At 36.2% G+C, this 25,792-nt stretch overlaps 1 protein-coding gene across 6 annotated transcripts in view; it reads right to left on the reverse strand.

The window, feature by feature from the left end:
- TRPC4 (transient receptor potential cation channel subfamily C member 4) overlaps positions 1-25,792 on the reverse strand; it is a 211,684-nt gene that overhangs the window by 90,159 nt on the left and 95,733 nt on the right. For all 6 annotated transcript variants that reach the window (XM_014732012.3, XM_070240250.1, XM_070240251.1 and 3 more), the window contains one exon: positions 17,687-18,205. In XM_014732012.3, coding sequence (XP_014587498.1) covers positions 17,687-18,205 — 519 coding nt within the window. The remainder of the gene's footprint in view (positions 1-17,686; positions 18,206-25,792) is intronic.

Here is a 25,792-nt window from a genome sequence, read left to right on the forward strand (position 1 = left end):
AGATATTCTCTGTGAAGTCAAGGAAGCTCCTTTCTATTCCTAGTTTACTGAGAATTTTTATCATGAGTTGGTGTTGGATTTTGTCAAAAGATTTTTCTGCATCTATTGAAATGATCGTATGATTTTTCCTTTCAGTCTGTTAATGTGATGAATTATATTAACTGGTTTTGAATATTGAACCAGCCTTGCATACACGGGATAAATCGTACTTGGTTGCAGTGTATAATTCTTTTTAAACATTGTTGGATTCAATTTGCTATTTTGTTGATAAAAAAGATTGCTTTAAAAAATACAATTAGAAAAAAATACAATTAGAATTCAATTTTCATAAAATCTCAAGGATTTGCCTTGCTTTTTTGATTTACTTATATGACCTTTGTCTTAAAGACTAATATCAGAATCTGTCAGTTGGTTCTGGGGATCTTCCATCTTTAGTATAAGACTATTTTTCTCAGAAGTTAGTTAAGTTTTTTTCAAGAACTTCATTCCCTCAAATCTTTTCCCGTATGTTTATCATATGTTTCCATTCAGTTTTATCATATTTAAAATAAATAATAGCATTAATCTCATAAGATATCAGCCAGAGTTATATAAGAAATAGTTGTAAGCAATGCTTGAACTAAAGTGCATATCCATATATATTATGGAATTTATAGAATAACTATTAATACATTCATTTCAGTTTGCTAGTGTTGCCGTTAAAAAATACCACAGACTGGATGGTAAACAAAAGAAAACTATTTTCTCACAGTTCTGGAGGCTAGAAGTCCAAGATCTAAGTGTGGACAGATTTATTTTCTTCTATGGCCATTCCCCTTGGCTTTTAGATGGCTGCCTTCTTGCTCTGTCCTCACCTGGTTTTTCCTGTGTGTGTGTGCATCCTCGTATCTCTCTGTATGTCTAAATTTCTTCTCCTTAGAAGGACACAAAACAGATCAGATTAGAGTCCACTTTAATGGCCTCATTTTACTTAATTTTCCTTAATTACCTCTTAAAGGCCCTATGTCCAAATATAGTCACACTCTGAAGTACTGGAAGTGAGGCTTCAACATATGACTCTTGAGGGGAGTGAATTCATCCTATAAAATTATTCTACATTATTACTGTAGACACTGTTGAAATTGTCTTCCAAATAATATTAAAACATTGGGATTTTAGAGATGGATAGGATGTTCCATACCTTCACTGTTTAGATGATGAACGGGAGACCTACATAACATGGTACAAGTAACATGTTAAAAGTAAAATAACTTGTTAATACCACCAGCGTTAATGTTCTTACGGAATTATTATTGTGGCTTCCCTGATTAAAAATTTCCCACTGCTCAAAGGAAGAAAAAAGGTCAAAATCTTTAGCAAACTCTGAAAATGTCATTACCACAAAAATGTTATATGCTAAATACTGCTGCCTACAACACCCAGGCCCCACTGTCTCTCTCTAAATATCTCTAACTTATTAGCTTATAGAGACCTTTCTAATAATCTTGGTTGCCTATTGTAAAAGCACTTCAAACCACAGCAATTTCAACATATTTTGCACGAAAATTTGGTGGGGCATTTCATGAGCTATTAGAGCAAAAATAAGCATCAGCAATGTTCTTTCACTGCTTAACTAAGTCATTTGGTTTACAGCAAGTAATTAAGTTCATTTAATATGATTAGTTAAAAAATATCTTGCTGTATTTTACTTACAATTAAATTATTCTCTAAATGTTAGCAGCATTTCCCCCATTTGTTCCCATGTTGCTAATTTCTAATACAGTAAATGCTTGGTTAAATTAATTAAAATTTCTATGCTTCCTATGAAGTCTACAGAAGTAACTCCACATTGTTTAGACTAATTATACTTTAATTTTCAAAAGCCTTAAGTATTTCCATAACATGGTATCACATCTATTTGCACACACACATAGAAATGTACTCCATATACAAGTAATTTAGTGGGCAACCTTAATCTATCTGAAACCCATAAAAGTAAAGAAATATCTCAGAGAAGTTAATAAATGTCACAGCATTCAGACATTAAATCTCATGCATTATATTGAAAACGGAGCCCTCAGGCCTTCACTCAGTTTTGTCTTTATTTTCCTACACTTCTACCTGGAGTAGTTATTGGGTTGCTTAATCCAAAATTAATTAAAATAAGTAAATATTTTTATATTTAAAAATATAAATATTTTATATTTATATAAATATGTTTGTATAATTTACATTTATAAATTATATAGCTGCAGCTGCATTGATACTAGCAAGAACTGATAGTCTGTTAGTTGAAAGTCTAACAGTGAGGAAAGAGACTTCAAAACTATGAAAAGGATAGATATCTTCTATAAATTCACGGAAGCCAAAAGAGCATAACTATCAGTGTTTAAAAAAATCCTAAACTTACACCTAGACCACAGAGTATAATAACTGAGCTTCAACCCAAAGCTCTGAATTTCAAAGAAAAGGTTAATTATGTTCTGTGCATTTTGTTTAAAAAGGAGGTTATACGTAACATGTCAGATTTTCACACAAACTGATTACATTATAAGCAAAAAAGTGTTGTTACTCGAAATTCAACTATTTGGAGTATTTATTTGCATTATTTTTAGGTCTCTTCATTCTCCAATATCCTTGGACAACAGATTTTCTTGCATATCCACTCGCCGCCCTTCCTGAAATGGTTTGCCAAGATTCGAAGGAACTCAGTCCACAGAGTCACCATAAAGAAGCTAGATTACTGGCTTTATCTCAAAGGCCAATGCTCCTTGTATGTCCTGGGACATAGATTATCCATCCTCAACAGAAAAAGCTGCCAAACTCAAATCTCTGCCTCTAGAGCTGGTTCCAGACGGAGTTGTATCAGCAACTGGTAGCCCATGAAGAAATGATAAAACAGTAAGCAAAAAGATGAGAAAGTGCATAGGAAGGACAAAAAACAAAATGGCTCAATACAACAATACCTCAGTTCTATTTTAATAGCTATTATAGCTTCCAGGCACCAAACCGTAATCACACGATCAATGCTATGTGAATAACATTTACAGCAACATTTGTTCAAACAGATAAAAGTCAAACCATACAAGAGATAAAGATGGAAATTAATCAATACCATTAAAAGCACTTTATTTTATTCTATTTTAGGTTAAATAATTATTTAAGTAAAATAATAAAAAGCAAACATACATAACAAATGTATGTTTGACATATTTGCCTGGATATATCATGCAAGTAGTATCCCCCTTCCCCCACCCCCAAGAGAGCTATCCACCATTTCTTTTGTCTCCCCCTATGGCATTTATTAGTGTCATAAACATAGGGGGCAGTCAAGGAAAATATACACAAAGCTTTGTTATTTTCTCCTCACCAGTGATTAAATTATCCTGCAACATAAAAGCCTTTAGAAGGACTATCAACAAGGTATTATAAAAATAAGTTGCTAGACATGGAGAAAAATAGTATTAGTTCAAAAAACATTTGTTGAGCTTATGCCCAGCACCAATGAGCATCATAAATGATGAATTTAGCAAAATAAACATCACAGTTCTTGGTTTCAAGGAGCTCACAGTCTTATGAAGGAGAGAGACGTGTAAACAATTAGTTATAAGACAATGTTGTGAAGGCAGGTGCTCCTTCAGAAGAGGGAGTGCAAACCCAGCCTGAGAGAGGAAATGTTCTGAAGCCTGAATCTTAACATCTTAAAGAGTGAGTAGGAGCTAGCCAGAAGTAATGGTTGTACTTCAAGGTAATAAAATAACAAGATAATTCACAGAGGTACCATTCACAGAGAACAGCATAGATGAGGAAATACGACCAATCTGGAATTACTGAGTATACAACTTAAGTCGGGAAGGGGTGAGACATGAAGCTAGGCAGAAAGTCCGGGGCCAGATATGATATATCTTGTTAAAGAGCTTGGGTTTTATTTTATAGGATCTGCAAAATAAGGGATAGGGGATCAGCTTAGGGTTTTAAAATAACATAAAGTAGCAGCATTATTCACAATAGCCAAAAACTGGAAACACCCCAAATGTCCATTGAAAGTTTAATACATAAAATGTGGCATATACATACAATGGAATATTATTCATTCTTAAAAAGGAATGAAATTTTAATACGTGTTACAACATAGGTGAACCATGAAGACGTTATGCTAAGTGAAATAAGCCAGATACAAAAGAATGGATATTGTATGATGCCACTGATATAAGATACCTAGAGTAGCCAAAGTCATAAAGACAGAAAGTAGAAAGGGGCTGTCAGAGGCTAGGGGGAGGGAGGAATATGGAGTTATTGTTTTAATGGGTACAGAATTTCAGTTTGGAAATATGAAAAAGTTGTAGAGATGGATAGTGGTGATGGTTGCACAACAATGTGAATGTACTTAATATCACTGAATTGATACTTAAAAATGGTTGAGATGGTAAATTTTATGTTATGTATATTTTGCCACAATAAAAAATACTATAGTAATATTTATCATATTTTAATAGAAGGATTTTGATGTGAAGAGTGTTTATATATTAAATATTCTGAAGTGTTAATTTGGATGGGATGAGATTGGAGCCATGGAGACAGGGACATTGGGTGAGACACTGTTGTCTCAGACTCCCTCAAACAGAGCAGGCAGAGTAAGGCTGGAAGAGAAGAAAATGATTTGGGAAATATTAAGGAATATAATTGGCTTTGGTGATTGACAAAAGCCCAATTATCTATGTCACAAATCTTAATATCTTAAGACAATTTATGATATCTCACAATTTTGTGGATGCCTTAGTCACTCTGGGCCGCTGTAACAAAGTACTATATAGACTAGGTGGCTTAAACAAGAAACATTTATTTCTCACAGTTCTGGAGGCTAAGAAATCCAAGATCAAGGTGCCACAGATTCAGTGTGAGAGCCTGTCTTCTTGCTATGTCCTCACATGGCAGAAAGAGTACTAGAGAGCTCTCTGGAGTCTTTTTTATAAGAGCACTAATCCCATTCATGAGGGCTCCACCCTCATACCTAATCACCTGCCAAAGGCCTCACCTCCAAATACCATCACATTTGGGGTTAGGTTTCAACACATGAGTTGTAGGGGGACACAAACATTCAGTCCATAACAGTAGACCAGGAATTTGGGCAGGGCTCAGTTAGTTGAGTCTTCTGTTCCACATGGTACCAACAGAAGTTACTCAGCAGTGTTCAGCTAGAGGATGGCCTGATGTGGGGTGTGTGGGGAAGGTCTAAGTTGACTTGTCGTATAAGTCTTGTCACTAGAGTAAAGGGTTGGAAGGCTGGGCTCAACTGTGACTATCAGCAAGAGTGCCTACCCACTGCCTCTCCAGTTGGGTAGCCCTAGGAGGGTCAGACTTCTTACATGGCAACTCAGGGTTCCCAGAGAGCCTAGGTAGAAGCTGCGAGGCTTCTTATGACCAAGCCTTTGGAGTTACAGAAAGTCACTCTGTTGCATTCTACCAGTCAGGCGAGTAGCCAAGGCAGGCTCTGATGTAACAGAAGGGTAATTAGATGGTACCTCTCAATTTGCAGCCACCTTTCATCTACCACATCAAGCTTTGGGAGGTGATGGATATAAAATAATCGGGATGACTCTCAATTTTTAACATGAGTGACTGGGAGTGCCTCTTACTCTAACAGAGATGACAGAAGAGGGACCAGGTTTAAAGAGAAAAATAATGAGTTCATCTTTGGACAATAGGTGTTTGAGAAAATAGCAAAGATAATATTGATTTATAGATTTACATTATGGTTAAATATCACAGGATTTTACAAGATCCATGTTTTCTAGGGTTGCCAATCCCAGCTCCTTATGACTTATTCTTTGCCTTTTTCTGTAATCTTGGCTTCTGCCACTCCCCTAATTTATGGTCATTTGTTTAGCACTCTGATGTTCTAAGCACTGTTCCAAGCACTGGACTTGCATTGATAATCAAGTCAGACAAGATGACACTTAGATACAGGTGGGGGAAGACAGATAAATAAATCCATAAATAAAGTTATTTTGGGTTTTGATAAGGGCCATGCAGATAATAAAATTGTGATATAAAGGGAACAACTGAGAATAAACGGTGGAGGAAAGAAGATAGTAATTAGATTGGGTGTTCCAGAAGTCTTCACTGAGAAGGTGGTAATATGAACTGAGATCTGATACAGAAGCCGTGCATACATGCCAGGCAGAGGGAAGAGCTAGAACAGAGGCCATGGGGTGGGATTGAGGACAGAAAGAAGGACATTGAAGGTAATCTTCATGCGTCATCCTCTTTTTTGCCTCCATGATCTGCACCTAGTGTTTCTTCTTATAATGCCTTCTTATAACTTCTCTGCCTGGATGACTCCTAGTTTTCCACTGAAACTCAATTAAGGCACTTTCTTCTCCAGGAAGCCTCCCATAAAACCTTCAGGCAAAGTTAGGAATCGTTTTCCTGGGTTTCAGGAATGCTGCTCGGCCATAGGCTCTGTGACCTGCACTGTGACAGCTGTGTTAACTTTTCTTCCATCCCTAACAACCTGGTAGTTATTTGAGGGCAAGATTTGGGCCTTTGATTTCGGCATCACCAGCAAGTAGCAAATAGTAAGGGCTCTCTTCAACAAGTCAGTGAATTACTAAATACGGAAAGAAGAAGGGGAGGGAAGGAGGGAAGAAAATGAGGGAAACATCATAAATGAAGGAAGTAGCACAGAAAGTGTTAGTGAAATCTGGCTACAGCATGTTTTGGTTTATAGTCAGCATTTTCTGCAAGGTTAAGTACTGCCACACACTCAAACTTCATTTTATTATCTAAGCAAGAGTAAAATTCCAGGTTCTAGCAAACTTCTGGAAGAAATCCAAACTTGGCCTAGGGCTTGCTGTCTTCTCATTTTGTGTCCTCTGTCTCTGCACAGAACAGACACGCTGTAAGCATTTGTGGAACTGCACTTGGAGAGAGAAAGAGCATCTCTTGGCCAGAGCTCCCAATCCCCTCCACTAGATTCCTCGTGTGTTTACTGTAAGAGCAGCTGCCGGCAAGATTCCCAGCTTCCCCCCAGGACCCCTCCAGGGTGAAAAGAGGCTCCAGGCAGCCTGTCCCAGAGCTGCCTGGAGAAAATCACCGAGCTTAGAGAAGGCCGTGGAGCAAAACGACAACAGCGTCCATCACTTAAAACTGGAGCAGTGCTAGGGAATACGGAAAAGCAGGCCTTTTCATAAACATGCAGGGAGCTGGCAACGGGGCAGCTTGAGTTGAGATGAAGGTAAAGAGAAAACCACGGAGGATGAAGGCATGCCATTGTGCTCCCTAAAGCTGAAGGCAATAAGGGATCAGAGCGTGATACCAAAAATAAAAACATGATCCTACCTGATTGTTTTCCCAGTTCTATATTATCTAGAAGCGATCTGTAAACGCACAGCTTCAGAATCACGAATCACCAAATTAAAGCACAGGCACTATAAGTCCTAGAGAATTTTACTGTATGTTTCTATATCCAAGAATACAAACAAAAAATAATTAACTTCCATTTAGAAAAGTTATGAATATGCTTCATATGGTCAAAGGAAAATGAGGGCGAGGATCAATTAAAAAGTTTCCTCTCCTCTGTGTAAGTTATAAGGAATCTGGAGCAGGAGCTTATATCTCAAAACTATCAAACATTTCTTGAGAATGATAATATTTCTGTTTTATAAATCTCCAAAAGACAACCTATTGGGTTTTTACATTTTTCCAGGAACTATGTGGGTTGAGATAAGGTGTTAAATCCATAATTTCAGAAACTGGTAATTCTTAATTTTGTTTGGTGATGAGGAACAGAGAAAATACGGGACATTAAATAATGACCCCCTCCACAAATAATCCTTAGATGCAAATGTGAATTTTGTGCAAAAGAAACAAAATGGTTCTTCACCATTGGCAAACTAAATGACCTGAAGAATAGAAAACAGCTGATCTTACTGCTACCCTTCCTTGCCAATCATCCTGGAGTCAGAAGCAGCAGTTTTATCCAGAAAAGTAATTTATTTGAGGACCAAGAAAAAGTGTCCAATACACAGTGGAATTTTTCAAAGATATTACCATTAACCTAATGTTTTTATTTTATGTCTGTGACAAGTGAAAGCTACACTGGAAAGAGTTGCTTATACAGCGGATATGCACATTTTTGTTGGATAAATAGAAGAGTATGCCTCTTTGAAGATAAATTACTTAATCATCTTCTTTTTGTATTTATTTAAAGCAGTATCAAATAAAAGCTATGTTTTATATCTAATTTAAAGTTAAGATTTGCTATTTTATGTTTTATAAGATAAAAATTTATCACTTGCTAATCGGTGCAGTTTAAAAGGATAAATCTATACAATATTTTGGACATATACAATTTTATATTTAATTGTGGGAGGAAAAAAACAATCATTTTCAGATATGAATTAGGAGAAAGTGGTTACATGTCATTTAATTAGCTGTAAAGAAACTCATGTGGATTCAATTCCAAGCTCCAAAACCTAGTGTTAAATTAAATGCCTAATGAGCTGTCATAGTTCTGTCAGCCGGTTTGACAAGTCCTGAACAAGCATTTGCTTCATCCATTATAGAGAGGGAGCACTAAAGTGCTGGTTCCTAGGAGGGGGCTGGGGGGAGGCCTTAGGGAGCCTGTGATCCATGTTGCCTTTGCCTAGCAACAGCAGGTGTGCACACATGCATAGAGGACTGAGAGGCAGGGGCCCAGAAGTCAGCCAGTGAGCATGCTCTGAACTGCAGGAGAGAAAATTAAGCCAGAGGAATGCTGCTTTTTATCCCTTTTACAAGTCTCATAATTATTTACATCACTCAAAGTAGTCTTATGTATTAAAATCCTACCATATGCATAGCATTTTTATGCATGCTGCTGTGATGTCAGCTCCTGATTCTGAGGTGCAGCAATGCAGCAGTCAGGTTCAAAGGGCATCCATAATCAATGCCGAAATATAATTAAAAATGCAAGTCAGAAGGACAAATTAAAATCAAGTTTGTAATGTATAAGAGAAGTTGCTTTTGAAAGCCTATAATGGAAGAATTCAAGTATGGACAACCTTGGGGACAGGGATAAAATTTATACATTATACATTTTTGATGAGAATGTATGTTTCAATATAAAGGGTTCAGAGTACTGATTACACCAGTAGACTGTAAGAAGGAAAAACTTATTTTTGATATTCAAAAGTGTAATGCAACCCAGATGCCTAGATGAGAAAGTAAACAAAAACAGTGATAATAATAGTAATAACTAATAATAATAGATAGCTACTCTTTCATGAGCCAGCAAATATGCTAAGCTCTGGACTTGTGTCATCACCCTTCATCTTAACTATCAGCATATGACATAGGCAGTATATTTCCATTTTAAAGGTGAGAAAACAGAAACTTGAAGGATAATTTGCATAATATCAGATACCTAGTTAGGAGCAGTAAAGAGAATTATATCCATTTTATAGTCCTCATGTGTTTAATAAAATATTTTATTTCAACCGGACAGAGACTAGTTCCTTGATACCAAGAAAAAGATATCTTTCCAACAGTTCTTAGAGGACCAGAAATTTACCTGAAAGAAGATATGGCTATGGTATGCATACTTGAGATGGAAAGTTTTTATTTCTCTGTCATGTGACAGGGGCTTACTAATGTATAGCTCTTCCTGTCCATCTGTCTATGCAGAGCCGTCAGTCATTCTCTCTTGGTCTTCTTTTTATCTCTCTTTCTTCCTATTATTTTGATATAGGATTTTTTTTCTACCAGACTCTTGGGTCTTATTTTGCAGATACAGGGAATAAAGAAGTGAAAGCTTTGAAAAACCTGAGTACTAGCATGATATACGTTAAGTAGAGAGGAGAGCATCTGGGTCCGGGCAGCCATAATAGAATAAGGAAATGGCAGGGTGGGCCATGAGGCGAGGAGAAAGAGATTGAAAGAAGGAGAAGAACTTGAAAGAAATTCTGTGGTATTCCACAAATGCAGTGACTTACTGAAGTCGAATTTCTGCAAGTGGGGCTGAGATAGTTATTATTTTTAAAAGCTGCCTAGATGATTTTTATGATCAATCACACTTGGCAACCACTGTCTCCTCTACCTGAGAAAGTCAAGGAAATCTACAAAAGTTTTAACTAAAGAATTAAGCCTCGATAGATAATTTCAAGTAGTAATCAACCTTGACTGCACATTAGAACCATCTCAACAGTTTGAAAAAAAAAAAGTCACCATATTTCCAGGAGTCATGTTGTAACTGGCCTGAGGGTGAGATGGAAGCAGCACTGTAGTGTTTAAAAACCTCCTGATTCTAGTATGATCCAGGCAAAACCCATCACAATAGGCGAGCAAAGTGAAAGAGGGCAGAGGTCCTTCTATGTCAAGAGACTCCTGAGTGTAAAGTCCCAAAGAGGTAAAATAGTACGATTGTATTATGAGTGTTTCTATTTGGCTGAAATATTGCAAGTAGTGATGGTGGGTATTATGAAAGATGAAACTGACAATTTAGGCAGAAGCCATAAAAAGTTTGCTATGACATTTGCATTTTACTTGAGTGAGACATGGGTGTTCCAAGGCTTTACACAGAGCCCACATGCTCAGATTTATGGCGACCAAACTGAGGGGTTCCCCAAGACTTGGGACTTTCAGTGCTGTAATTCAGAAAGTTCTTCCTAGTTTTACCTTTCCTAAAACACAAAACGAAACAAAAAACCTTAAGTGGTGCTGTGGGCAATGGATTGGAGGAGGTAAGACTAAAGGTGAGATGTTAAATTGGAGAAACAAAGTATGAAAACAAATAATAAGAAGCAAAATGAGCATTTACAAAAAGCAATCTTGCTGCCATAACAAGAGAAAGCGATAATTTTGACTTGGAGATAGGTTAAGGGAAGGCTTCAGAGAAAGTGGTATTTGAGAAGTCAGCTGAAAGGCATGAATGTTTCAAAACACTGCAAAACAGAGAGAAAAGAGGAATGTGGTAAATAATTCAAGTCTGATTCAAATAACCCAGTATGTGTTAAATAAGTAAACCAAACTAAGGCAGCGGCATTACCGACTTTACTTATATGAATGACTCTCAAAGTTACTTCAGTGGAAAAATTTCACTTGTGGAGGGGAATGCTTTTCTCATTTTTCTCCCTAGAAGTACTCTCTTTGCTATTCTTCTATAATAATTATTTGATGCCCATGAGACAAAGTTTCAACAGTATAAGATATTTTTCTCCCCAAATTATCTACACTCTGATGTGGAATTTACCAGGCACAAGAAAACAGGAAAAGCATATTTTAGATATCCTAGACTTGAACAAGAATGCAAAAGGAGGAAAACAAAAGGTTTGAAGACAACCAAACAGTTATCAAGGGTCAGCTCCTCTGCCCCATTTGTAGCAATTGCAAAGCTCTGGCATGGCTGCTAACCAGCCACTAGAATCCACTGGATCTAAGAGGTGAGAGCTATTATTTGCCAACGCCATCCCAAGATTCTGATGCAATAGCCAGGAAGCAACATTATCTTTGACTTCTCTATGATTTTTTCCTTTTTTGGTGGAGATGGGTGGTGGTGCATCCTTGAGGGTTGGTGGTTTCAGAATAGAAAATATATAGACAGAGATACTATTTTCCCTTAACTACTACCAGGAGCACAAAATAGCACCTGACGGTAGCTCTCCAGAAGGAGCTTCCCAGGTTTCCAGGTGGACTTCAGGTAGATATAGCATGCGAGTGCTATTTTTAAATATTTGTTTTTAATATGAAATTCACATAGCAGCAAGTTTGAATTTAAACTATCATTTAGTTTCAAATTCAAATTCAAATTCAATTTGAATTAAAAAATACTTTTGTCATGATAAATATGAAAAAAAGGTTTATAAAATAACAAAACAAAGCTTATGAAATGCAGATAAGTCCAGCCCAAGGCAATTTTAAGAAAATGAAATTTCCTTTGCTTCTGCTCCATTCATTGCTTAACTGCTCTTCCCACCACCCAACATGATTCTGATTCTGATGCCTTCCCCTTTACTCTCCTCCCTTCCCACCTAGGGGCCTCGCTGGTTGTATTAGGGCTAGATCTTCTGTGGTTCTGCTGTCCATGAATCCTTCTCCTTATGTTTCCTTTCTGATAGTAGGTTTGTTTCTTGATTCCACATCAAGGAGTTTTGTATAAATCAGGAAACAAAACTATAAATCTTGACAACAGTAAGGGAGCCTTAAAGAGGTGCGACTCTGGAATATTTGGGATCAATTCTGTTCAGCATGCTGTGGACAGCATCTGATTGACATGAATCTCTTCACAAGAAAGTAGGGAGGGTATGAGTAGAGGGCTGTGTGAGTTTGATTTTTTTCCTTCCTCTTTAACAACTCCATTAATTTACAAGACAGAACCCAGATTAGCACCAAAGTCTAAAGTTCAGGTTGTAAAGCTATTGACATACCTTCATGAAAGGGAAAATAAATTTAAAAAACATACATGCTGTTGACTATGTAGAGATTATTTTTTTCCTTTTAATTTGGCGAGTTACAAAGAGATTGCATTGTAATGCTTTCACACAAAATCATGCATTTCACTGTTTTCCATTATTATTCAACATCTATGCTTCTTTGCTTTTGGACTACATAGTTACTTCACAATATTGTCAACCATGTGTAACTGAAACTAGGTAAGGTCTTTGCTGTAAAAATATTTAGGGAATGCATCAAGCTCTCCATACACATTCAGTGATTGTACAAATATTAGGCAAGACGAATGACAGCATAAAGGTAATTTTAACTGCCATAAATTCTGTACCTGCAAACATTATGCCAGGAACCAAGGGACAAATTCCTTGTCTAAGACATGTCTTCACTCATGCCTCTCCTTTACCTAACACACTGGAGGAAAATCAGTTCTCAGGGGTGGATGCTTGGTTGTGTTTTTCTCCAGCATCCTTTGATATTACTCATTTTGATGAGTGACATCGGGATGGGGGCCCTGGCTTCCAGCCCTGGTCAAAGAACTTTCTCTGCTCTCTTCCCACAATGAGACTAAAAAGATGATTGTTTAAAGCAGAAAAAAAAAAAAAGTAAAATTGAGGTAAGGAGACTCTGCACTATTTAGTGAAATCAAGCCCTTCATCAAAACGTGAAAACAGAAAATCTTAATGTCAAAATGCATGGCTTCATTACGAAGAAGCTGAGTCATGAAATTCACTCCTGTGCTCAACTGAACTAGTAGGAGCTCCGGTTGATCAGGTTTACCACAATTCACTAGGATGACATCAGGCTGGAGGTAACGTGCCATAACAGAGCATAGGTTTTGTAGTGAAGATCTGTATTTTGGGCCACAACACTTAACAATGTAACACACTATACATCACTTAACACTCAGACTCCTGACAGAAAGAAAAGTTCACAATTTGTACATTTGTTTGGAGGTTTAAGTATAATAAACCATGTTAACAAATTAACCCAGTCCCTGACATATTGATTCAATTGCTAGCTACCAGATAATATTTGTTCTACCAGTACATGATCAATAAAACATCATTAACATAATGATATAACATCATTTGTTCAGTGTTAATAGATATATTAACACTGATATATTAATATAGATATATTAATATAGATATATTAATAGATATATTAATTCAGTGTTAATTAGATATATTAATTAATAGAAAAATCCTTCTTTCTATGCCTGTAAAAATATCTATGATATGCAATTAATGCAAGCCTTTCTTTCTGGATGATATTAGAGAAGTACCAGAACGAGTCTGCAATCAAGTCCAGGCAACATAAATTGTTTTTATACTTGAATTCATAGGAAAGCTGTTATTAAATGATTAACCTAAACACTGCAATTTAACCTGGCAAAGAAACATGTAGGAAACTTTCCAGAACTGAGAGATTTTGTGACTTCATTCATACAGAGTACCTTCTATCTGTCAGGTACTGAAGTGTGACTGGTGAACAAGACAGAAGTGTTCCTGACATACGTGGTCTGGAAGAGGAGAGTGAAATGTAATAATACGGTGCAATATAGAATGTATACAATGAGGGCACTTATCCCAGAGACTGTACGGAGGGGAATTGCTTCATGGAATCTCCCTGCGGGAGCGGAGACCTGAGATGGCTTTAAAAGTGAGTAGGCCTTAACAGAAAGTTTTCCAAAAACATAAGGGAGGGCCAACATACGCCTCAATCTTGTTTAGACTAAAACAAGGAAAACTTGTAGTGAAAAGACACAAGGTGAGACATTTAGGCTAAAGCAGAGTTTCGTTTAAGACACATGATCTTAGTAAAAAATTTTAAATCAAATATTTTGAAGTCAATAATTTTTGAATAATTTAGGAGTATATTTCATAAAACAAGACCTATGGTTTCAAAGAATATATATGAGAGTAAAATTTTAATCTTGATTTTATAATGCCATCCAGTGTTACTTTGCTTTGGAAAAACTGTCAACGTAAGGGAAATAGACTCTTTGATATGGAATGAAAGATACTCCAGAACAACTCTGTAAGAATTTTGTTTTGATTTTTTTCTCCACTGTAATCTTGAAAGATGAAAAGAGAAAATACAAATGCAGTGTCTTTAAAAAAATCTTTTAAAAGATATTACTAATTCTTATTTTCTTGTTCCATGTTATATATTTTTAGTCATCCTTCATTCTGTTGTATTATTAGATTTTACCACTTCCAATTTCACAACTTCATATTAGCAAACAGTACAAGCATCTTGATAGAAGTGTTAGAAATTACCAAACGCTTTCCATTGCTTTGCTTCTGACATATCTAAGGACTCAATTTGTGTCTTTTTGTTCAATAGGCTTTGAAGCTGAGCTTGCTTTGTATGTTCCTGAAATATACGAAACAACCTAAGCAAAGAAAAAATGCTCAATAGGAATGAACACTTTTAGTGGTTCAGGACAAAACAGAGAACAATATATGTTTAATCTTTTATTGTCTTCCCATAACAGACTATCAGCTCTACAAGGGCAAAGCCATGAGCCCATGGAGTCCTCAGTGCCCTGGGCATTGCCTGGAATGTATTCTGTAAAGCAGATGTTTAAAGAGTTAATGAATGAAGAAATGAATGAATAGAAAATGTATCAAAGTGATTTTTAGGTAAAAATAAAAACATATGTTAAGTGCAAGAAATTCATATTGAAAATTTTGTCTCAGACAAGCCTCTGACAAGAATTTGGCAGCTTCAGTTGATTAAATATCATTTGTAGCATTCTAGTATGAGGGTATGGGAAAAGAGTCTATGAGTATTTTGTTCCAGAGCCTTCACAAAAGTCATTGTGGCCAAAGGCAGAGTTAAATCATTTATGATATCAGGACAAAAATCAGCATAGGCATATAATAGAACTGAGTTGGTTCAGTGACCACAGAGAGAACAAAAGTGTAATAGGTGAGCACAGCTGACTGCTACTCTGTTGTTTGATTTCACAGATTGAACATACTGGGAATTATATTTCACTCTCCATTTATAAGGATAATATCAACACTGAACAGATATACCATAAGAGATCTTTGTACTCATTGTGTCAATCCCTTCAATCCCCCTTCCCACAGAAAACTAAATAAAGACAAGCATAATGTTGTGTTATTAATGGATCTTTAAGAAGACCTGGCCTAAATTCTGAGGCCATGTCAATAACTTACCTCATTTTATCCGTTCTAATGCATGTAATTACATTTAATTTTAATAGTTAGTACTTTAAAATCTTTAATCAAGTGAAGTTTTTCAACAGTTTCTTATAGTCGTATACTAAAATTATTCCAGTCCCTTTAAAATATCAGATCTCTGAGTTCTAAACACAGGAACCTAAGAAAATGAGTTGATACCGTTGACATGGCTCAAATCAGCATGAGTGATTTACAGCCAGAGGGAATGTGCACAAAAGAGGCTGTCGCTTCCTTGTTGGAGGAAAAAGCTCGTTTCAACTAGTTTCACGATCCCATGACACCTGGCCAAAGAACTACAGGAAAAAGTCGAGGAAGCAAATTCAAGTATCTCAAACCTTAAATATTTGGTAAATAGCAACTGTGGGGACCTGGAATTGGCCACGCCAAGATATGTCTCTTTGGCATCAGGATTATTTGAGGCTGATTGCTTTTGATAAACTGGGACAGGCAAGGAGGCTCTGAGGAATGGAACTTGCCCTTTGTTAGGACACGTTTACATTTGTAAGGTAAATCTCTATCTGTAAAAGGTGCCTCCCTCTCTGTACCAGGAAGAAGAAAGGCGACGACCTACTCTCCAAAAACTCTTAATCAATACCAAAGGCAAGGACTTAAAATCTGCATTTTATTGTGCTAGTCTGGTAACCTCCTGTAACTGACTTCCCTCCCCCTCCCAACTTTGGCATTCCTTAAGGATTAAGCATCTTTCCTTAGGCTAGGAACCGATTGCTTCTGCGCTCACCTGTGACCGCCCAGCTCCAGACATAGACTTGCCTCCTGCTATGCCCACCGAGATAGCAGACCATTACCTGCTGTGTCCATCAAGCACTGTGCCAACAGGGCAATCTTGTGACTATTGTGGGAGGGACATTTCAATCACATGTGAAACACCCCGTTTGGGGGCTATATAACCACTCTGTGCACCCCACTTCTTCGGTGCCCTTTCTTCCTTCGGGAAGAAAGGCCCCGGGCCATGGTTCCTCATAAAGCTTTGTTTAATTTTCTCTTGCTATTCTGTCTCATGTGAATTTAATTCGTTCTCCAGCCAGACGAACCCCCATTTGGAGAGAGGAAATGTCCTCCTCCCCAACACAACAGACAAAGCAGCCAGCGCTAACGTGAAATAATCAGGGCCAAGTTCAAAAGAAACTGAATACATTTTTTCATTCAGAAGCCTATTTTTCTTTTTCTCTTCCTTTTCATCTTACATTATATAGTTTTTTCCAACTGTCATTCTGGAATAGATAATTACTATCATTCAAGAGCAAATAGCCAACCTACGTTTTCTGGAGATAGAAGTAAAGAGTTTTTGGAGAACTCACTCAAACTCAAACAGTGGTGGAAACATAAAACAATTAAGCTGGATAACAAGTGTCATAGATCTGAGATTTCTTTACTTAATACTTCAAATTCATGGAAATTTCATGAGAAATTCATTACTTTCCTGCAATTAATTTCTTTGACTTTTTATTCCTGACAAATCTAGAAACTAAGGCAGACATGAAAGAAGCACCAGTACTTTCATCTGCTCTTGGACTAAAGCCTTTTTGTTCATTAATAATTTCTAACATATAATGTATTTTATTCATGTAATACCTTATAATTTACTAAGAGCCTTCACACACATCCACACATTTTACACTTCTTGCAAAACTGAGGAAAATATTTTATATGTATATAATCAAATATTATGAGTGTTAAATCTATTAAGCAGATGATAAAATTGAAGCTCAAAGAGATCTGTGTGACCTTCTGAAATAATAAGACTTACAAATGGTAGAACCAGAACTCTCTCTCTGGAGACTCTCAAAATTCATTAGTTTTTCCAATATACTACAGTAAATGTGTGCATTTTAACACAGATGCCAAAACCATCACCAATTATTAAACCTCTTATCCTACTCTTCAATATGATTCATAATTATTAATCTGGTAAACAATAAATAGCATCCACTTACAGTTAAATAGAAAATGCTCTAATACCCAAACCTAATTTTGGAGTACCAGTTTACTCCACTCTGTTTAAATTCTATGGCATTTTGATGGATGAAACTGGCAACGCTCACCTCTTTTTGACGGTACTTAATGGCCAATTTTAGTCTTGCGAGATCATTTCCACTTTGTTCTTCTATGAGACTATTGTCATCTCGGTAATTAAGAATGATTTCCAGTTCTCTGGAACTTCTTGTCTGATCCAGTAGGTCCTTAGCAAATTGTTTGCACTGTCGTGACAGCTCCTCATACTCTGACTTGAATTCATTTTCCACCTTACTCAGTTCCTGAAGCTCCCAACTTAACTGAAAGGCTGTGAGAAAAGGATCTTCACTTGACAGTGCGATGAGAGAGGGACTGGCCAAGGCCTTGTAGATGTTGAGTCTGGAGCGTGAGTGGCGGAGGCTATCCACATCTGAGCTGGAGACGCATTCAACACAGTTACAGCGGACCTCATGGGGTCTGGGTACCGAGACTCCTTTTTGAACTAAAAGTTTTATTATCTCATAATTATTTGTATGGGCTGCCAAAATGATTGGTGTAATGTCCGGAGTGAATTCAGAGAACTGCTTATCAAGGAGAATGGGAGGCACCTAGAAAAAAGAACAAAGCAGAGGTGAGGAATATTTACTCATTTGTTCAAGCCCGTGAATTTCCAATAGCATGTGATATAAATGTTGAACAATGTTCATAAATCTTTTGCCAGGTTTTTTGCAGGAGAGATATGGCTTTTTTCCCCACAAAAAACAAGAAAAACATTATAGAAGAAATCACTTTCCAATTAATGATACAGTATTCTTTCTTTAATCTGAATTATGACATTTTATGAAGTCTCAAAATCAGTGGCTATGGAAACTCTTTGCTTGTTAAAAGACTTTCTTGCTCCCAACTTATTTTCCAACTGACAATCTTTGCTTTTTTTCCCCAGAGATGTTGACTCTCTAAATAAGAAATACACTGAAAAATAGTTAATGATTTGTTTTAAAACCAAGCTTTTCCTCTGCCATGGAAGTCTTTTAATTCCTCAGTCAGCTTTGCTTGTCATTTGTTGGGTTTTATCTTCTGCATTCCCAACATCCAGCTTATGATTAAAGGCAGTAGCAGAAATGACTTCTGTTTTCATCTATCCCTTTATGGTATATTTTCCAGATGATAAAGCTGCTCCATTGTTAACACTACTGTTTCGTTAGAAATAAACAATCTGAATGAAGTTCCCAATGAATCAGGTCAGCAGTGTGTTTAGGCACAATTTCCTTTGGGTTATACTCTAGGAATGGCAATGACAAAATAATTCAGTAGGCACTATTTAGTAAGCATCTGCTGGGTGCATTAACCCTTGCCATTTATTATTCACATTTTACAGATGTGGTCCCTCAGAGAGTAAGTGGAAGGCCTGCTATTTAAAGCCAGATCCACCTGTCTGGCATCCGAACCTGGATATATCGCACTACACCGCATTGCTTTCCAATTTTTGGTTTAATATTTCCTCCTGCTGGCACGAACTCACAGTGGCACCTATGAAAAGAAATGCTACATAAGGACAAGTTAAAAAGGCATGGCAGAGAAAATGATGGCACACATCACAAGAAAATATGCTGCTGGTAAAATATGAAGGAAACCGCAAAAGGATCAAAAGAAAAACAACCATGTGGAGAAAAATGATACTCATATGAAACTTCAATTACACTGCTTTTAAATAGAAGTATAATCTTTGTATGTGAATAATTAAACCTACATGTTTTAAATTCATAGGGCCATTTAGAATATTCATTTGTTTTATAAGAAACACTATATAAAGATCAAAGGGCTGAAGTTATCTATTTAAAATGTATGCAATCAGTTGATAATGAAGATAGTAACAAAAACTATTTTTAAAATGTGATTATAAATAAGAGTGGAGCCACACTGCCTGTTGAGATGATATTTTACATTTGAGCAAGGTCAATGTATACTTCATTACTTTTTAAGTAAATATCTTTCATTTTAAATATAGCACTAACTGAAAATTCAATTATATATTTATTACAAAAAGAAAAATTCCATTATTCAAAACTGAACACAAGGTGATCTTTAACTGTACTTTAAGTTTTTTCTATGGCAGACATTTAGGAAAACAAAACAATATAAGGAACTAAGTTCATACAATAAATGTATATTTAAGTGACAGAGATGCAATTTGTAGGGGTTTTCTGGATTCCATATAATTTCATCCTTGATTTTTCTGCTCGTTTTTAAACTGTCAATAATTTAAAATTTATTAACCATAAAAATGCAACTTTAAAGAATATTTCAGGACATTTTATGGAAAAAATAAGAATAATATAGTCATACTGAAAAGCATTCATTTGGGGCCAGCCCAGTGACTTAGTGGTTAGTTTTGCGTGCTCTGCTTTGGTGGCCCTGGGTTCATGGGTTCAGCTCTCGGGCATGGACCTGCACACAGCTCATCAAGCCATGCTGTGGTGGCATCCCACATACAAAATAGAGGAAGATTGCCACAGATGTTATCTCAGGGCCAACTTTCCTCACCAAAAAAATAAAAAATGAAAAAGTCATACATTTTTCAGAAAAATACGAGTGTCATAGTGTTAGAGAGAGAGATGGTTAAATAATAAAAATATGAGACTACACCAAGAATAAATATTTTTGCCTTTTAATACTCAATAAATCATCGTAAATCTTTAATTGCTTAATATATGAACATCACTAATTTTATCTTTTATAAGAAAGGAACTTAATTTTTGAAAATAATTTTAATAGAACTATTTTACAGGATTGCCAATATAATATGAATTTATTGATCAATAAATATTTTTAAAATTATGCCATTTTAATTATTTTAGAATTTCTTCTTACTCTAAAATGTGTTCTAAATTCAACAATAAATTATATGTTGTCTTTACCATTAATTGCCTGATGCTTAGCTGGTCATAGACCACTAGACATTGGCAAGTGTTTGGCCTTAGGGATCCTGCAAACAAGAGTCTGCTGGGACCCTGACCAGTCCAGCAGGTACACATCAGTGTTTATCCAGGTCCCAGAGGACAGGCATGGGGTCTCCTCCAATTCCGTTAAAAAAATAACAACAAAACAAAAACACTTGGGACCTGCCTGGTGTCGCAGCAAAGTTACACGTTCCTCTTTGGCTGCCCCGGGGTTTGCCAGTTGGGATCCTAGGTGCGGACATGGCACCATTTGGCAAGCCATGCTGTGGTAGGCATCCCACATATAAAGTAGAGGAAAATGGGCATGGATGTTAGCTCAGGGCCAGTCTTCCTCAAGAAAAAGAGAAGGATTGGTGGCAGATGTTAGTTCAGGGCTAATCTTCCTCAAAAAAAAAAAAAAAACACAAAACAAATTACCCATTATTGAGTATTAATTATATGCCTGCATGAAGTATTACAGAGTGTTTGAAAATTGGGGGTTTTCTTATTCTATCATCACTTCTATATTTACTAACTTGCATTTTTCTGTATGTAAAATCTTGCCCTCTTCTCCTTTTCATTATTGAGTATTACTAATGGACCCGTGGGTTCTTCCTTTATTTTATTCAATATATTGTGATTCATTGCCATGATTATTCATTTTAAGTTTGTCATGAGATATAACATACATACAGTAAAAATACGTGAATATTACTATATAGGTTGCTACTTTTTTAAAACATCGACACACCTGTGTGACACGACCCAGATAAAAATCCAGAAGAACATCTGCACCTCAGGAACCTGTCTTCTCTGTTCCCAGTCACATTTTGTGATCACAAATGTGACTGCTAGCACCATAAATTACTTTCAATTAGTTTTTAGCTTTATATAAATGAATCACAGAATACGTAGTTTTTATGTCTTTCTTGGTTCAACATTAGCTCTCCAAAATACATTCATATTGTTAGAAGCAATCATTTTTATTTCAATTCTGCATCATATTTTGATTTATGTATTTAGCAAAATTTATTTTTCATTCTATTTTCCATGACATTTGTGTGGTTTCCAGTCTGGGGCTATTAGAATATTGTTCTTATGCATATTTTTGCCCATGTCTGTTGGTCTTGTATCTAAGAATGGAATTTCTGGGTCAAATAGTTTTCTTAAGCAGTTATCCAAATTTTTATTTCCACTAGAATATATACTTGGTATTGCCAATTATCTATCAATCCATTTATCTCTGTATTTATTTATGCCATTCCTTATGTCATGCAATCATTTTTAATTGTTTTATTTATTTATTCTCTGGAATGGATGTTGAATTTTTGTCTAAGGTCTTTTCTGCTTCTAAAGAGAAAATTACATAATTGTTCTACTTAGTCCTAGAAGTATGGAAAATTATATTAATGAATTTCTTAATATTGAAATATTCTGGCTTTCCTGAAAGAAACCCTACTTGGTCAAGTATGCAATATTCTTAGCGTGGCTAATATTTTTATTTAGATATTTTGTATCAGTGTTCACACTGATTTTTACTGTGTGCAGCTGATGCCATTTCTATGGAGTGAAGTCATGGAACCAGATTTCTGAGCTTTCCAATGTGCAACTAGATCAAGCTCAGATGGCAAATGAACAGCCAATCACAGAAGGAGAAACAATGGAAGATAAAACAGACTCCTCATTTTTTTGCTCTTAAGAACTAATCTTTCTCAAGAAAGACTAAACTACCACCCCATATCCTTACTTTTTTGTTATTGAGATGTATGAGTTCTTCATATATTTTGGATATTAACCTGTTATCAGATATATGGTTTGCAAATGTCTTCTCCCAATTGTTAGGTTGTCTTTTTGTCTTGTTGATGGTTTCCTTTGCTGTGCAGAAGTTTTTTAGTTTGATGTAGTCCCATTTGTTTATTTTTTCTACTGTTTCCCTTGCCCAGTCAGACATGATACCTGAAAATACACTAGGACCCATTTTTTCATTGCTAACTTTCTCTGGATCTCCTTTCAGGTAGTCTCAGGGTTATAATCTTTCACCTATAAGCAAAAGATCTTTGGGATGTGCATAGACATAAATTCCCCAGCCCTTTTCCTTAGATGGCTGGTGCATTTAGCTCATTCCAGGTATAGGTCCCAGGCTTACAGATTTGCAGCTACTCAAATAAAATAGAAAATAATTCACTAAATCTTATAATAAATCAAGTCTCCCTAAGGTGAGTCAGAATAAAGCATAAGGGAAATTAATTTAGAGAAGAGAGATTATTTTTCCTTGGTAGAACTAGAAAAGGAGTTGGGGAGAAATTTATACTTATGGTTGATTGGACCTAGTGATGTAGAAAAGTTACAGGGAGACTAGGCTGGACATAAACAGAACTAAAGAATCTAAAGTTCTGTTCTAACGGCACATTTGCAAATTCTAGCACTGAAAGTAGACTTTCAGAAAATCTTAAATCTAGTTGGGGCCAATGACCCTTCCCCGCTCTCTGTCCTTTAGCTGGCCATCAATAAGGATTGACAAAGCACACTTCGTACCAACTTCACTTTGCAGGGAAGGTGAGATGGGTGATATTGAAGCCATGGAGAGGGAAGCAAAGAGCTGTGGCTCAGAGACTCCCAATTGCCCAGCTCCTGCAGCTGAGACACGTATCAATTGATTATCAACTTTACTATCTATTAAATATTCAGAAATGTAAACAAGTCTAAAATATAAGGCATTTGATTTCAGAAACATTTAGAAAATGCAGAAAATGGCCTTTTTCATATTTCATGTTCAAACCAGTCTATTTTCTGTCTCAATCCCTCTCCTTTGTTTTATTCAGTGTCTTCAATATGCAACTCTCCTTTCCTCTTGAGGTTCCAATGTTATAAGTGAAGAGCATATTTTTCTAACATCAAAATAAATAATAAGTCACTGTAGCTGCTCAGTAGCTATTACCTAAAAATGGTTTTGATAGAAATATATTTTTGTTCAGATTTTTCAAATTTCTGTTTGGCATATTTAAGGACAGATGAGAACATCACAAGCATAACCCTGTAGGTGAAAATCACACTATGCTTGACTTATTTTAGCTGAAGTAAAATCTAGAGACATTAAAGCATTATACCCAGGTGAACAACATGAATGAGACTATATGCTCACATTATAATAACAAACAATACACACCTAGACATTTTATTTTTTACTTTCGTTCTTTATTTTTTATTGTGGTAATATTGGTTTATAACATTATATAAATTTCAGGTGTACATAATTATATTTTGATTTCTGTGTACATTACATTGTGCTCACCACCTAAAGACTAATTATAGTCCATCACCACACACATGTGCCTAATCAATCCTTTCTCCCTCCTCCCTCCCTCCTTCCCCTCTGGCAACCACCAATCTAATCTCTGTCTCTATGTGATTGTTTGTTGTTGTTTTTATCTTCTACTTATGAGTGAGATCATATGGTGTTTGACTTTCTCCCTCTGATTTATTTCGATTAGCATAATAGCCTCAAGGTCCATCTATGTTGTCACAAACGACCAGATTTCATCATTTCTTATGGCTGAGTACTATTCCATTGTGTGTATATACCACATCTTCTTATCCATTCGTCCCTTGATGGGCACCTAGGTTGCTTCCAAGTCTTGGCTATTGTGAATAATGCTGCAATAAACATAGGGGTGCATGCATCTTTATGCATTTGTGTTTTCATGTTCTTTGGATAAATACCCAGTAGTGGAATAGCTGAATTGTTTGGTAGTTCTAGTCTTAATTTTCTGAGGAATCTCCATGCTGTTTTCCATAGTGGCTGCACCAGTTTGCATTTCCACCAGCAGTGTATGAGAGTTCCCTTCTCCCCACATCCTCTCCAACACTTGTTGTTTCCTGTCTTGTTAATTATAGCCATTTTGACTGGAGTGAGTTGATATCTTGTTGTACTTTTTTTTTTTTTTAAAGATTGGCACCTGAGCTAACAACTGTTGCCAATATTTTTTTTTTCTGCTTTTTCTCCCTAAATCCCCCCAGTACATAGTTGTATATATTTTAGTTGTGGGTTCTTCTAGTTGTAGCATTCAGGACGCCGCCTCAGCACAGCCCGATGAGTGTTGCCATGTCCGTGCCCAGGATCCGAACCAGTAAAACCCTGGGCCATCAAAGCAGAAGGCGTGAACTCAACCCCTTGGCCACGGGACCGGGCCCACTCTCATTGTAGTTTTCATTTGAATTTCCTTGATAGTTAATGACGTTGAACATCTTTTCATGTGCTTGTTGGCCATCTGTATATCTTCTTTGGAGAAATGTCTATTCAGATCTTTTGCCCATTTTTTTAAATTGAGCTGTTAGTTTTTTTGTTATTGAGATGTATGAGTTCTTCATATATTTTGGATATTAACCTGTCATCAGATATATGGTTTGCAAATGTCTTCTCCCAATTGTTAGGTTGTCTTTTTGTCTTGTTGATGGTTTCCTTTGCTGTGCAGAAGTTTTTTAGTTTGATGTAGTCCCATTTGTTTATTTTTTCTACTGTTTCCCTTGCCCGGTCAGACATGATACCTGAAAATACACTAGGACCAATGTCGAAGAGCATACTGCCTATGTTTTCTTCTAAAAGTTTCATAGTTTCAGATCTTACATTCAAGTCTTTAACCAGAGCAAACAGGTAAGAAAAAGAAATAAAAGGGATCCAGATTGGAAAGGAAGAAGTGAAACTGTCACTATTTGCAGATGACATGATTTTATATATGGAAAACCCTGAGGAATCCACCAAAAAACTTTTAGAAATAATAAAAGAATATGGTAAAGTTGCAGGAGACAAAATCAACACACAAAACTCAGTTGTGTTTCTAAATACTAACAATGAAGTAGCAGAAAAAGAAATTAAGAATACAATCCCATTTACAATGGCAACAAAAAGAATAACATACCTAGGAATAAATTTAACCAAAGAGGTTAATGATCTGTATACCGAAGACTATAAAACATTGTTGAAAGAAACTGAAGAAGACACAAAGAAATTGAAAGACATTCTGTGCTCTTGGATTGGAAGAATTAACATAGTTAAAATGTCCATACTTCCTAGTGAATCTACAGATTCAACGCAATCCCTGCCAAAGTTCCAACAACATTTTTCACAGAAATAGAACAAAGAATCCTACAATTTATATGGAACAACAAAAGACCCTGAATAGCCAAAGGATTCCTGAGAAAAAAGAACAAAGCTGGAGGTATCGCACTCCCTGATTTCAAAATATATTACAAAGCTAT

Source organism: Equus caballus, chromosome 17 (assembly GCF_041296265.1).
Source record: "Equus caballus isolate H_3958 breed thoroughbred chromosome 17, TB-T2T, whole genome shotgun sequence".
In the NCBI taxonomy this organism is placed as follows: Eukaryota; Metazoa; Chordata; class Mammalia; order Perissodactyla; family Equidae; genus Equus; species Equus caballus.